The sequence below is a fragment of the Alosa pseudoharengus genome, unplaced genomic scaffold (assembly GCF_046254945.1).
Source record: "Alosa pseudoharengus isolate Yale_2024_CS ecotype anadromous, Long Island Sound unplaced genomic scaffold, YU_APseudo_1.1 YU_APseudo_1.1_scf_7, whole genome shotgun sequence".
NCBI lineage: Eukaryota > Metazoa > Chordata > Actinopteri > Clupeiformes > Clupeidae > Alosa > Alosa pseudoharengus.
Genome location: NW_027468859.1, coordinates 18,211,129 through 18,225,634, shown reverse-complemented (window position 1 = coordinate 18,225,634; position 14,506 = coordinate 18,211,129). Strand labels below are relative to the sequence as shown.

General features: G+C 42.0%; 1 protein-coding gene across 2 annotated transcripts; it reads left to right on the top strand.

Annotated features, from left to right (window-relative positions):
* Positions 1 to 6,485: 6,485 nt before the first annotated feature.
* On the top strand, positions 6,486 to 14,455 carry clu (clusterin). Of its 2 annotated transcripts, none has more exons than XM_076272767.1 (9): positions 6,486 to 6,577; positions 9,194 to 9,302; positions 9,584 to 9,732; positions 10,034 to 10,204; positions 10,660 to 11,041; positions 11,168 to 11,308; positions 11,939 to 12,165; positions 12,500 to 12,675; positions 13,807 to 14,455. In XM_076272767.1, the coding sequence occupies exons 2-9, from the start codon at positions 9,215 to 9,217 to the stop codon at positions 13,817 to 13,819; spliced, it is 1,347 nt and encodes a 448-aa protein (XP_076128882.1). In that variant the 5' UTR covers positions 6,486 to 6,577; positions 9,194 to 9,214; the 3' UTR covers positions 13,820 to 14,455. The 2 variants fall into 2 exon arrangements, with proteins under 2 accessions (XP_076128882.1, XP_076128883.1); XM_076272768.1 differs by having other exon boundaries at positions 6,487 to 6,577; positions 10,660 to 11,038.
* Positions 14,456 to 14,506: the final 51 nt, after the last annotated feature.

Genomic DNA, 14,506 nt, shown 5'->3' with positions numbered 1-14,506 from the left:
AAAGGTGATTGCAACAGGGAGAAAAAAATATCTGGAAAATGTATTACACAACAGCTTCCTGGAAATATTCACCTCTGACACTGAATGTATAATAGAATCATATATAACTTCCTCCCCTCTCTCAGCTTACATAATTTCCTATTTTATCATTTCCTTTTTATTCACCTCCATAACATATGTTCAGCACTTGTACACATGGGTCTAATCCGCATAGCCTAAAAGTTGGATAAACACATTCACATTTGCTGGGATTTAGCCATAGATCATGTGATGACAATTTTGTAATTTTGAGTTATTAGAGGTTCATGATATCATGGAATTTTGACACTTTTTTGGAGTCTTTGGACAATAGACAAGGACATGTCATGACGATGATGAATCCCCACATGGTTTTCCATATGGAGCCTGTATAACCTACAACCAGCGACCCATGCTGACAGATACCCATACACACACAGGGTGTGTGTGTGTGTGTGTGTGTGTGTGTGGGGGGGGGGTGCTGCGTTCCTCTTTCTTCTAATGCAACCATGCAGATAAGCTTCTCTTGTAATGTAAACACGTTCACTTGTTGTCTCTCTTTCACCTCTCTCTTTTCTTTCTACCGTAAGATGAACTCTTCACTCCTCCTCCTCCTCCTTCTTCACCTCTTCCTCCTCCTCGTCCTAGTCCTCTGGGGTCCACGTGTGAGAGAACTCCACATTCCTCGGCACAACTGCAACTCCGGCGCATCTGAACCCAGATGCTTTTAAGCCATCATCGCTGCAGTCAACTCAGGAATGCCTCTGGCACATAACAAAAACATGCAGCAGGCATTTATGCATGTTTTGCGTTTGAAGTGACATAAAGGGACTCGCTTTAGGTGCCCCCCTCCCCTCCCAGACTCACGCTGGAACTGGAATTTCACAGCTCCATAAATCACTCCAGATCGTTGCTGTGAGACGCGCAGTCCTGGAATGGGAGCTCTGGGAGTCCTTTTTTCCCCTCATCTTGATGTGATCTGTGCTTGTCCACAGAAAACAAAATTCCTGCGGGGGAGAGATAATGGTCATCTATCATCATGAAGGAGGACAAAAGCACACAGGAGTTGATTTTAAGTAAGACAGCTGGTAGTTATAAGTATAAGTATAAGTATACTCTTTTGATCCCGTGAGGGAAATTTGGTCTCTGCATTTATCCCAATCTGTGAATTAGTGAAACACACACAGCACACAGTGTACACACAGTGAAGTGAAGCACACACTAATCCCGGCGCAGTGAGCTGCCTGCATCAACAGCGGCGCTCGGGGAGCAGTGAGGGGTTAGGTGCCTTGCTTAAGGGCACGTGAGCCGTGTCTACTGGTCGGGGTTCGAACCGGCAACCCTCCGGTTACAGGTCCGAAGTGCTAACCAGTAGGCTGCCACAAAATATATATATATATATATATATATATATATATATATATATATTTATTTATTATGTACATGTAATCACAGCTATTTCCACTTCTCTGATGACTAACTTTGTCTTCACCACCATGTCTGGTGCAACAATCTTAAGAAGATATACAGGGTTGCCATCCAACATACATTTATATGAGTCTTACAGTATATCCATCTGTATAACAACCAAACTGCAGTAAACTACAGTAGACATTTAGAGTAAACACATTCTCCTAATGGACAGAACACACACACACGCATTCACGCACACATGCACGTACGCGCACACACACACACACACAGACAGACACTCACACACACACATGCACACACACAGACACAGACACAGACAGACACACACACACACACACACTCAGTGTGCTCCAAGAACAAACAATACTAGACTGGCCAAAGAAGCAGTGGATGATGCACAAGAGCCAATCACGATACAGAGTGTTCTTTACCTTCTCCAGCACCTTGCTGATGTCCTGGACCAGTTCCGTACATTTGGTTCCCATCCCCAGCAACAGCACTGCTATCTTGCACACGGACAAATTAAACAAGCTTAATTGGCTGAAAACTGATACAACATTCCATCACACTCACATTCCAGCAGACTGTTTTGGATGAGCTGTGTCTGCTCAGAGACGTCCATGGAAAAGAGTACTGAGACCTGCCAGTGTAACAATGGTGATGTTCTGCTGGTAGATTCTTGGAATCATGAACACTATTCTTAAACTAATAGACCACAAGTGTAGATAAATGAGGGATCAATTAATTTGAAAAGCACATACTGGATCAGTCAAACCTCTGAGGAGAATATCTGATTCCAACTGGACTGACTTGCGATGGATTAATAAGACTCTATCATTAAGAAAAATACACACATCATAGACAAAATACGTGTGAGCTGATTTTTATAAAATCCTTTTCCTGATGCTGAATTTTATGGGGGGGAATTCCCAGACATAAAAATGAATAGTTCTGGCCAAACCTCTGGTCAGTTTGCTGGACAGAGAGCTGTTTACTGGTGTCTCCCGTGGCGCCAAATGCCATTCTCTCTCACAAAAACACGTCCTCACATTATCTTTTATAGATGCATTCCGGACGACCCCAGCCTTCCCCTGCCACGAGGGAGAAGATGAGGGTCCAGTTATGTGTCCTCCAGGCAGAACCAGGAGTATGCTTCACATGTTGTTTCCTTCGGTCATGGTCATGTCCTTAGAATCCACTAGTCCATCACAAGCCAATGGTTCATCATTATAACATACTAAGAGAAGGACATTGTAATGCATGAAGTGTACATGCATATACATTCAGTACACAATGGACTTGTTTGTATATACCAACATAGTAAGCGAGGTTTCCTGTCAGATGGCGGAAACTAAAACCCTTTTGGAATCCCTTGCTCCATCAGACTGCTTCTTTTGGAAAACCCCACTGGCAAAACTGATCTGAGAAGATTACTACTCAGATCACTACATATGCTGCACCGTTCAAAAGTGGAAATAAGCAACGTTAGCATCTGTGTGCTCCAGTTATCCCCTCCTTTTACTGATCTGGGAAGAGGCTTTGACACATGTTCTACCAGGGCACACTATAGAAACTATATCTTAAACAATATTTCCAATTAATTCATAAATTGTGCATTCCAGTTAGCTGTATGATACGTACTACATGTGTAATACCCTTCTGAATGTTGTACTGTAGGACCACCACATATTGGATGTGTAAGGGTTTTCTGGAGTTTTCATAACTTTTGAGCCTTGGTCAAACGTATTCCTCCACTGGTAGACTTTTTCTGATTCTGATTAACAGCTACATGTGGTATCAATAATGTAACTCATGACAGCAACATGACTTTAAAGGTTTAAAAAGAAACATAATATTATGTCAGTTCTAACTCCAGTCCATATCTTTACATCAGATCTTTGGATGGCACAATGGACAGTGCAATGAGTAACATGGGGTTGCACTGAGGCAGGCCCTATGTACAATACAAAATCGTGCTGACAAGACAATCCATAATTTAGATTCAAAACCACACTTTGACAGAGATTTAATGTAGACTGTAGCCTACAATGTACTGTTGTCAACGAGATTTGCAGAACATCCCCAAAGCTGTTGCAGTCCCCCCACAGATTGTTCAATAAGCTGCGAGGAGTGAAAGCGAAATAGATATGACACAGGCTATGTGTCAAATAAACAGAGAACACAAAATGTCACACAGCACTTCACTAAAAATGACTTCCTGCTGCTTGATTCCTCTTTGTTGTTCAACTTGGTAAAAAACATAATGGAGGGGAAAACCGCTCAGGCTCCATCTGTAGGTCATTGAGTTGAGGAAATCTGTCCAACTTAGTCTCTAATCTTTTTCCTCAAGTGCAAGCGAGTGTTAGAAATACTTCTTATACCGCTGAGATTTCCCCTACCATACTCGATACGGGATGTGAAGGATAAATAGGCTTCCAGGTTCACACTCAAAAGCTTTGAAGAGACCAATGGCATAGTGGGGCGAGGTGCCGGAATGAATTGATGGTGAAAATGCAGATCCTTCACAATATAAGATAAAGGTTGAATTGAATATTTCTGAAGGGAATAGACTGCCATCTGGTGGACATATTGTAAAGAGATCAGCAAAAAAGAAAATAGAAAGTGCGCCCACTATAAATCTTGTGTGTATTCCTGAAGAGAAGACGTTGCTTGCTATTCTTTGGTACAGTTAGTTTATATGTAAAGGATCTTGGCCAAGGGCAGACAGTTCTTGACTGTTTCAGCAGTTTATCTGACGTTTATTTATCTTATAAAGCAGCCAATAAAATAACTCAACCATTGTCTACTAAAATCAGATCTTTCATCCTTACTTCCATGCGAGCATTCTGGATTGTGTTGTAGATTTTCTGTGATGATAAATCACATTTTCTATTATGATAATAAAATCATGCACTTAAAAAGAACTTTTGGAGAGTACACAGAAAGTAGGTGTAACGTATACGGTTAGGGGATTAGGAGGTCAGGGATCTCACAATGCAAATCTTCCCAGACCAACTGCATTGAATGTCCATACACGTGATGCACTCACTGGAATGTTCTGCAACACTAGAAGCATTGGGGTTTAAGATGGTAATACATCATGTCTTTGGACAGCATAGACTACATATTGCCACTGAAAATAACAAAACATTTTGATTTTACACATTTTCGCAAATTCTGAGCCATTCTGTGGTGACTATTGGAATGCTATGATTGTGTGGGTACAAGGAATGCATTGTTTCTCCACCACAACCGTGGAGAAAATGGATTAATGAGTGCAAAATTGTGTCGCTCTGGCTCGCTGTGACCTTGTGAAGTGCAGGGCCCTGGAAGAGCAGAGAAAACATCAACACAGCACTTGGCCTAGGGCCTGCCGTTGGCCGACTGCCCATGGAGATGATGGGGAAGATAGACATGGATTTTAACCACTATTTAGCTTCCCCACAGCCTGACACCATGCCTGACTCATTCCCCTTACCGTAACTGTCCGAGCAGCACATCACATGAGTTCTCTGAATCATCTTACATCTGACAACTTCATCATCTTGTCATCTTCTAGACCAGAAAACATCCAGGCAACGGGATAAGACACGAATGTGGCTGCAGGGAAAACAAGTCGGGCACAAATATTTTCCTACGTCATCCATGCACTGGAATAATTTGGTATAGCCATTCAACCACAGAGTTTTGCCAGATGCATTGCATGATGCAGAGAACTATGGCCTTAGCTTCTCCGGGCATAACTGCATATGCCATGATTGCCACCGATTGAGCGTATATGCAGAGGTAGAGCGCACCGTTCAGTCCGTGATCAAATCGAAAACAGAATGGTGCACGAGCCGGCCGTTCAGATGTTCCTACATGCCCACTGCATTGCAGTAATAATGGGACAAGAGCAGACGGCATCAGTGAAGCCGCTCCCTTGTTTATGAGGTTGCTAGATATTGCCTGTTTTCTCGCTTCTAGGCTGTCTGGACCAACGTCGGGTCTGACTGGAGTTAAATAATGACCTCCATGTGTCACAAGGAAAGGCATACTTTACAAACAAAACTTTTAAAGGGGTACGTGTAGGCGGAGACGCCTTGGACTTGTCTGGGATGTTGGCAATGGGGCGATGGGGCATTAGTGTTTATACCGGATCTGTGTTTGCATATTTAATACGTTTCATACACGTGTTTCAACACTGCATTTCGGTCGTTGCTTTTACCTTACCATTACCTTATGCATGCCAGTTATGTATCCACCAGCTGCCTGCCTGCAGCCTACTTCCAAAACTCCAAAGCTGCTTGCTGTCAGATTTGGTTCCAAGGGCACAAGTTCAGTGTATCAACAGCACTCAATAACAGTTTATGTGATGTGTTAATCAATTAATTTCCCAACAATTTCACAACAGCTTGTTCTGGAGTAGGCCATTCAACTAGCCCGCTTGCTTACGACGAGACTCAGGCTGCGCAGTCGGCACCCGCTTCCTTATTTGGGTTTTGGGTTGCCAGGTTTTAGCCTTTGACAGAACGGTTGAAATTGAAACTAAGTGATCGTGTATGTGTAGCGTGATTCATACACAATCTGGCAACCTAAATGGATCAATGATTTTAAAATGAAGTTTGATGGCCATGCAAATTACGGGAGTTTTCCGGGAGAAATAACAAAACGTGAGGGTGCTGGGAGATGACCTTGAAATACGTGAGAAACCCGGGAAAAACTAGACTAGAACCTGAATCTGCTTGAGTCGGCTACATATCCATCCCATGCTCACTTCTGAAAATTCCAAAAGATGAAAGGAATGAAAGAAATTCATAGGTTTGCAAGATTTCCATACTAGCTGTAAAACGAATGTCAAATGTGTATTTTGCCAATTTGTGCGATTATAGAAACAAATATGCCCCCCCCCCCCCCAACAGGACCATGAACTTGATGGGACAACAACGCCCTCTACCGCCCAAATAAATATCTACATGGATGGTGCGCGAGAAATTACACAACTTCTGGAAAAGTCCACAGGGCGTTCTTGTCCAGTGAATCACCAATCAACATCACCGCGCGGCTCGGTATAAATACATGGCGGTGGACAACAGTCCCTGCTGCACTTCATCAACTGGGAAGGCTTCAAGGCTCTTTATCTGAGGTGAGAGATGCTTTCTAATGCTTCATATGCTTTTTTCATATAGCATATCCCTCGTGCATTCATTCATTTGCAAGTTAAAGCCACCACAAATAATTTTCAGAGTGATGTGTTGTAGTACCATGTTTACATATATGGTATAGTACCATGTCTACATATATGGTATATGGTATATACAGTACCATATAGGCTTTAAAGGTGGATTTCCATGATTTGGGCTGTAAATAGGTTTCAAAATGTTTGCTATTGTGATTTTGCTTATACTATTTCGATATTTTGATTTTGGGGCACATGTAAATATTTTGTTTTCAAAAAACATGTATTCACACAACCAGGGTGACGTGCGTAGACACAAGAAGAAATTGTTCAACATCACCAACCATTCAAGGCAACTGCATGCTGTCAAAATCACACGTTATGTTGCCCATTTAGCTGACAATGACACAGAATTCATATAGATTTTTCGACGCAGTTCGACTTGTCCCACTGACATGATGGGGCAGGCTGATGGCGAGCTTGTTGCGCACCGCTTGTGTTTTTTCCCCACAGCATGTTTACATTTGATGGCAAGCCGCCTGCCGCCTTTTGTCAGCCGCGTGCGCTCTCATGCGTCTCATTTTTAAAAGCTGTCCAAATTGTTGTCTCATAATTGAGAGAGATTTTAGGTTTACCAATTGAGCTAATATACTCTCATGTGAAGAGAATGATAGCAGCTTTGTATGATTTGTATGGATAGCTAGCTGCACATCACACTCCACCCAATGTTTGTCCAGCTCACTGAGGAAAGAGGAGAGTAGGGTACCCTTCCAGGTCTGCACTGCAAACAGCTGTTAGAATGACTTTGCAATCTTGAGAGGACCCCCCCCCCCCCTTCTCTCTCTCTCTCATAGTCCACCAGCTGCACCACAGGCAACATTTGTGTAAAGAATTTAGAGGATTACATGCTTCTTATGTAACTATGGCTCCCTGTGTCTAAGAGCCGTCTTTGTGAGCTTTTTGCACTTGATTGGGATGTGAACTCTAATTTCTCTCTACCCTCTCAGACCTCTCAGAGCACAGCAGTAACTCTGCAGTGTTTCACAGTGGACCACCAGACACAAAGTAGCCACCTCCTCCATAGAAGAAATGGCCACAGACCAAATACTGTGACTTTTCTGTTACTTCTCTCTTTATAATGTTGCTACCCTATCTTCAGTCTTATACAAGTAACAGTAAAACACACTCTAGAGGGTTGCATGTAAACACAGGCTTTGTTGAAACATAAAGTGAAGGATGTTGGATTAGGAGATTTCACAGATTATCAAGAGAGATTACAGACTTGCAGGGATTTGTGCTTGTTTCTGTGTAATCACTGATGGAGCTACACAAGTTCAAAGGTGTCAGATTGCTGAAGGAGGACAATATTGTCCAGGCCCACTAAATTTGAATGCATTGCGTTGAAAGAGCATTTTGTGATCATTCTCTTCATTTATAATAACTCACAAATAATATTTAGTGGGAATATTGGGAAAGAAAAACAGGAGCACCTCCCAGGTATCAAAATAAGATATGAGTATCAGTACATGAAAACCACCAAGGTCAGCTATAGTGTTCCCCTGCTATTGACAGCCAGACAAAACTGCAAAGTCATAGGAGAACAGTGCACATAATTTGTCTCAGATAATGCCTATTTTTAAAAGAAAAACATAGGTCAGGTTGATATTTGAACTGAAAATATATTACATTTTGGTGGTGTTGTCACTGTATTGCTGTAAGACTAATTTTTTTTTTTCTGTGATATATGGCATTTGGCAAATGAAACTTCAGCAGGCAAAACCATTTGGTGCCGATATCTTGTGATGAGAAGTAAAGGAAATTTGACATGGTTCATCACTACCAAATTCTTCTGATGCACGTCATGAAAAAACACATTCTTTTGTTTGGGCCAGTGGACCACTGTATGACTGGACTGTATGAGGATGTGAATATGTGCATTAAATCAGTTTGGAAGCAGCATCTAGTATGCATACCTTTTTACATTTAAACACACACACACACACACACACACACACACACACACACACACACACACACACACACACTCAGGCACATTGTTTGTGCAGACACATACACACAAGTTTGAACAGACACACAGACATACAGCTCTGGAAAAAAAATTAAGTTGAGTTGACGGTCATATTCAAAACTAAGAGATCACTCAGCAATCGTTAGCCTAAAAATCTAGACGCACCCTAGCTGGCTCGTCAGGCTAAGCATGACATCATAAAAAACACACACACACACACACGCACCCACACACACACACACACATGCATAAAGACGGACTGGCTATGTGACACATCTAGTCTTCAATTAGTTTAAAGGTGAGTTGTTAAAATGCTTCTTTAGAGCAACTGTTTATGTTATCATATAATCATACACACATATACTGTAATTAATATTTTATGATATGTACAGTAGATGTGTTATTTATCATAATGGTTTGTATTCAGTTTTGTCCACCCAATATTGCCATTGTATTCTTAATTCTTAAGCATCAGTGTAGATAGGGGGTCTAGAAAACCCTATATGTGTAGACCATTAGGTAAAACCCTTAAAGTTGACATGTCTGTGTTTCAGGTTTTTGCTGGTTTTTACAAAATGAGGGTCTTCGGCTCTGTGGCGGTTCTTGCTCTTCTATGTGTCCTATCAGAAAGCATTTTGCCTCCTTCCAAAGAAGACCTCGGTCGTGAGTAACAAAGTTATCATCATTAATCAGCTTCCTTTAAAGCTAGCTAGGACGTGGTCAGATTGTTAGTATTATTGATTGATAATGAATGTGTGTTTTATTTTAATCTCATCATTATTAAAATGTACTATTATTATTAGGACATTTTTTTATTGAAATTCGAAAGAATGCACCACCAGCATTCCTTAGTCATGTTCTTATGAGTTTTATTAGCTGGACATTGATTATTAGCTTTTTAGCCTTGTGTGAGACTCACCCAAGCTCTGCTCTGTGTGCCGCAGAGATCTCGCTCCAGGGAGAGAAGTATCTGGACAAGCAGATTGAGAATGCCATCACAGGGGTGAAGGAGATGAAGTCGGTGATGGAAAAATCAGGAGAGGACCACAAGAAGTTCCTGTCGGCCCTGGAGAAAACCAAACAGGAGAAGGAGGTACTGTGGGTCTGGAACCATGAGCTGTGGAACGTGTCCTGGGTTGGCTGAGTTGCGGGTTGAGGCAGAGTTCCTGTCTTGAACTGGCACGCGTAGGCATGCAAGGATTTATGTGGAAAAAACATGGTGAAAAATGAATTACACAACATTTTAAAACAATGAAGAAGATAAATGTAGTTGAAATGGGTTTGAAAAAATAATTCCATTCTGATATTTTTTTATAAAACAAAGAATTAATATTTAAAAATAATATTGAAGACCCACCCGTGTGTGTGTGTGTGTGTGTGTGTGTGCACCACAGGAGGCTCTGAAGAGCGCTCAAGAAATGGAGACGAAGCTGGAAGAGGAGCAGGAGGTGTGCAATGAGACCATCAAGGCCCTGTGGGAGGAGTGCAAGCCCTGTCTGAAGAACACCTGTGTCAAGTTCTACTCACGCACCTGCTCCAGTGGCTCTGGCCTGGTAGGCCGACAGGTGAGCGGTCGCAGCGACAGCAGCACGCCCACCCCGGAGATACAGCCAATTTTCACACACGCAAACTGGGCCCTTAGTTTCACTGAGGAGCAGCTGACTATGAACAAAGCAGCAAGCAAAGTCCACCATGTATGAAATAAATTTAATCTAAATCTAATTTATTAACTTGGCAAAATCGCATTGCGAAATGATACCATGAGCAAGTTCCTAAGTGCACATAGGGGTGGGTCAGCGGTTACAAGTCCGAAGCGCTAACCAGTAGGATTTGAATAGTCAATGAGACCACAGTATATATGGCGTCCTCATAAATGTCTGATAACTTCAGGCACAGATATTTTTATTGATTTAAGTCCTGTGATAGTTAACTGTACTGTTGAACCTGTGATGTTTCTATCCCTGTTGATGCTATATTGATGATATTAGAAAAATGTTGTTGCACTCTCCCTGTCTCTCAGTTGGAGGAGGTTCTGAACAGGACGTCTCCATTCTCCATCTGGATCAACGGCGAGAACATCGACACGCTGGCCCGGGAGGACCAACAGCAGAGCCGCGAGTTCCAGAACCTCGAGAAGCACTATTCAGAGGTGTCCGAGGGTGTGGATAGCATCTTCCACGACAGCATGCAGGTGTTCGACCGCATGCGCTCCTTCCACCACCCGATCTTCAGCAGCCCCTTCGGCCGCCAGCGTGTCTACCGGTCTCCTCTGTCGGACCCGCACTTCCACGGATTCCAGAGCATGTTCCAGCCAATGATGGATATGGCTCGGAACATGTTTCAGTCTATGGGGTCACACATGGGCAGTGATGGGGACTTTGGGTTCAACCCATCTGGAGGTAGTAGTATCTTTGTGTTACTGTTAATGTATTAGTTTAGTCTTTTGCATAGCTATCTTCTCAGTGCGACCGATTTCTTTCGGGTAGTTTGTATCGGTAATGTAACATAATTGTTCTGTTTGCTTGTAGACGAAAGCACGAACGAGGATGTTGTCATCACCAAACCCTTCGGAAACGACCGCATGACCTGCAGGGAGATTCGGAGGAACTCGGCTGGCTGCATCAAGCTCAAAGAGGAGTGTGAGAAATGCAAAGCTATCCAGCACATCGGTAAGAGCCACTGAGTCCTTTCCTCTGGGCAATGCTACACTGATATTAATGCCAGTAACTACAGCCCCAGAAACGTTTGCTTACACTGGCTTTAATGTCTAGACAGACACTGGGCAAAAAGACACCTGTCAGAACTTTGGCAACCAGACATTATTCTCCCAACAAAAGCATTACATACTATTTAGAAATCAGAACTTGAGCCAACTTAATCACATCAGCTGCTGATGCTGTGCATAGTCTGCACAATAATGAATTTATAGTAAAAAGCCTTGTAAAAAGATCTCTGTAAAAGTCTTGTAAAAAGATAAACTAAAAGGTACAGTTAGCAATTCTAATGCCTTACACTTTGTCAAAATGAGCAAATTGCTCCACACAGTTCTCTATTCAGTGTACTGATAAAAACACCTGGCACTGTAAACAGGAAGCAGAGTGACACGGACAAAGGCCATAAACGAGCCCAGCCAATCAACACAGTGTTTTAAGAGCATGTAAGAAAGCCCTGTAATCTGATTGGCTGTTAAGATCGCATATTAACCTTTCGCAAAACTGAACCAAGGATTGCATCTCTGATGTAGCAGAATAGTGTTTGAGGCATAGTGGCTCACAGGAACTTGTTCTGTTTCTCCTCAGACTGTTCTGGAAAGAAACCTCTGGAAGGCCCCCTGAAAGAGCAGCTGGAGCAGGCTCTGGAGAGGGCTGAGAGGTTCACGCAGGAGTACAACAGACTCCTGCGCAAGTTCGAGGAGGAGATGTTCAACACCTCCAGACTGCTGGACATGTTTAACAAGCAGTTTGGCTGGGTCTCTACTCTGGCTAACAACACCGAGACCAAAGATGGCTTCTTCCAGGTCAAAACGGTACGTTTTGCCTGAAAAATGAAAATCCTGTTGGGATGTTTGTTTGGGTTGCTGGGTTTCGTACTAGTCATTTCCATTTGTTGACATTTAAAAATGGCAAAAGGGTTACGCAATCATAAGGGAAAAGAACAACTTGACATGAAATATGTTGAAAAAGTTGTCTGAATCATTAACCTGTCTTAAACACTAAAAGTAAACACTGGTTTCCCATACATGGATTAAGACTTGTCCTGGGCTGAAAGGAAAATATGAAAACATCCATTGAAAAAAGCTTTTAATCTGGGACTGGTACCATATAAGGCTTCACTTTACCAGTACACTTATTTACTCATAGATCTTGAACAGGAGCAATGAAGAATCTAAAGAGCTGGGTGACACCAACGTCTCGGTACAGCTGTTCGATGCTCCCCCAATGACCTTTACTGTGCCCGGGGACATCCCATGGAGTGACCCCAAGTTCTCCGAGGTGGTGGCACAAGAGGCACTGGACCGCTATAAACAGACCACCGTGTGAGTTCTCTCAGCCCCTCTAGAGAACAGTGTTGGGAAAGTTACTTCAAAAGCGTAATGCATTATTTATTACTTGTTACTGTCATCTCAAAGTAATTTGTTACATTACAATATTACTGTCTTTGAATTGTAAGGCATTACACTACGTTTACATTACTTTCACCAAAATAACAGGAAATATGGATTCAATGCAGCTCATTACACGGCAGGAGGTGATGTGGTATGGCATAATGACTGAGCTAGGTTTAAGGATAACAAAAGAACAATATAATGGTTGCAGTTATGGCTCATGGGACGATGTAGGCCCCAAAGGCCAAAGGTCACTCACAACTTAATATAGTAAAATATAGCAATGGTGAAATTGTATGTTGACTTTAAATGGTTCTCATCATTGCTGGTTGCCTTTCCTTCCACATGGCTACGATCTTTGTCTGTAAAAGCAACATTTTAGTTATTCTCACTGCTTGAAATGAGAAATATAGCCTAACCATGTTAGATCTGTTGCATGAATGGCAGAGATAACTCAAATTCCCTTTCTACAGTCATCTAAACAAGGCAATCAAATTCCAGGACCAGCATAGATAACTTTTTTAATTCTTGGATAATCTTCTCTGGTGCCAATTGAGCATTTCTCAATTTTGGATTAAAAAGCAAAGTAACTTCAGTTACTGAGAATTGTACCGAGTAAAATATTACTGAAATTGTATTGGTAATGCCTTACATTACTGCATTACAGCAAAAAGCAATGCATTACTGTAATTACATTACTTTTTTAATGCATTACTCCCAACACTGCCAGAGAATACCAGCATGTCATGCTTTGGGAAACTATTTTGGTCCTTTGTGCAAAGGCAAGACTGCAATGACAAACATCAAATTGGGAGGGATGGGAAATGGCTTCTCCTGGCCAAGCAATCTACTTGGTGGTGAAGTTGGGCTCAGAATATGATCAACCGGTGATTATACATGGAAAAAAAAAAGAACTCTCCCTGCCAGATAGTCAACTAACAAAAACAAAAATCATGCAGTATTTTCTACCACAACAGAGTAACCATAGTTGTGGTTGTCAATATGAGAAATGTTAGTTTGATATCTGTGATTCTGAAGCAGCTCTCTGCCCATCTCCTCTAGGGTCGTCAAGTAGACGTCATCAGTGCCAGGTGACAGCTGCAGCTGTGGTGGTGTTTTCCAAATGTTTCCTTTGCAAGGATGGGGAGGGGGAAAAAAAGAACAAGAACAATCTTCAAGGAGCTTATTAGAACGGCGTTCTTCAGCATTAGGGGTTAGTGTACCAGTTCATGCTATTAGCATTCTACCCTCTCCTTCTAGAAATTCAGCATTATTCCTGCTCCAAACCTTAAACCTTGAAAGAAAATGATCACATTTCATAACCACCTTGTAAACCTCTCTAGATATATAGGGATTGCTCTGTGGGACCCAAGGACAATGTATGGACCCTTTCAAGAGAGTTCCATTATCAGCATCATAGTTGGCCCCACAAGACTTCCTTTTTAACATTCCATATGTTATCCTAATGCAGAGGAAGTAGATTGGGGCCCAAATAGAACGTTCAAGCATTGTTTTTGTTTTTATTGTTGAAAGGGTCTATGGACCCTTTCAACAAGGTATATACATGCTTCCATTACTTTTTTCCACTATGTGATGGATACGGCACTAGTTTGAGATTCAGTTTTGAATTCAAAATGTGATTTATGTGGCCATAAAAAGGGTGAATGCACACTGCTTGAGGTTGGGGAACTTGTACTCCTTTGACAATAAAGCTATGAGCAATTTCTAAAGCTAACAATTTCTCTTGGTTTTCTGTTTTTCT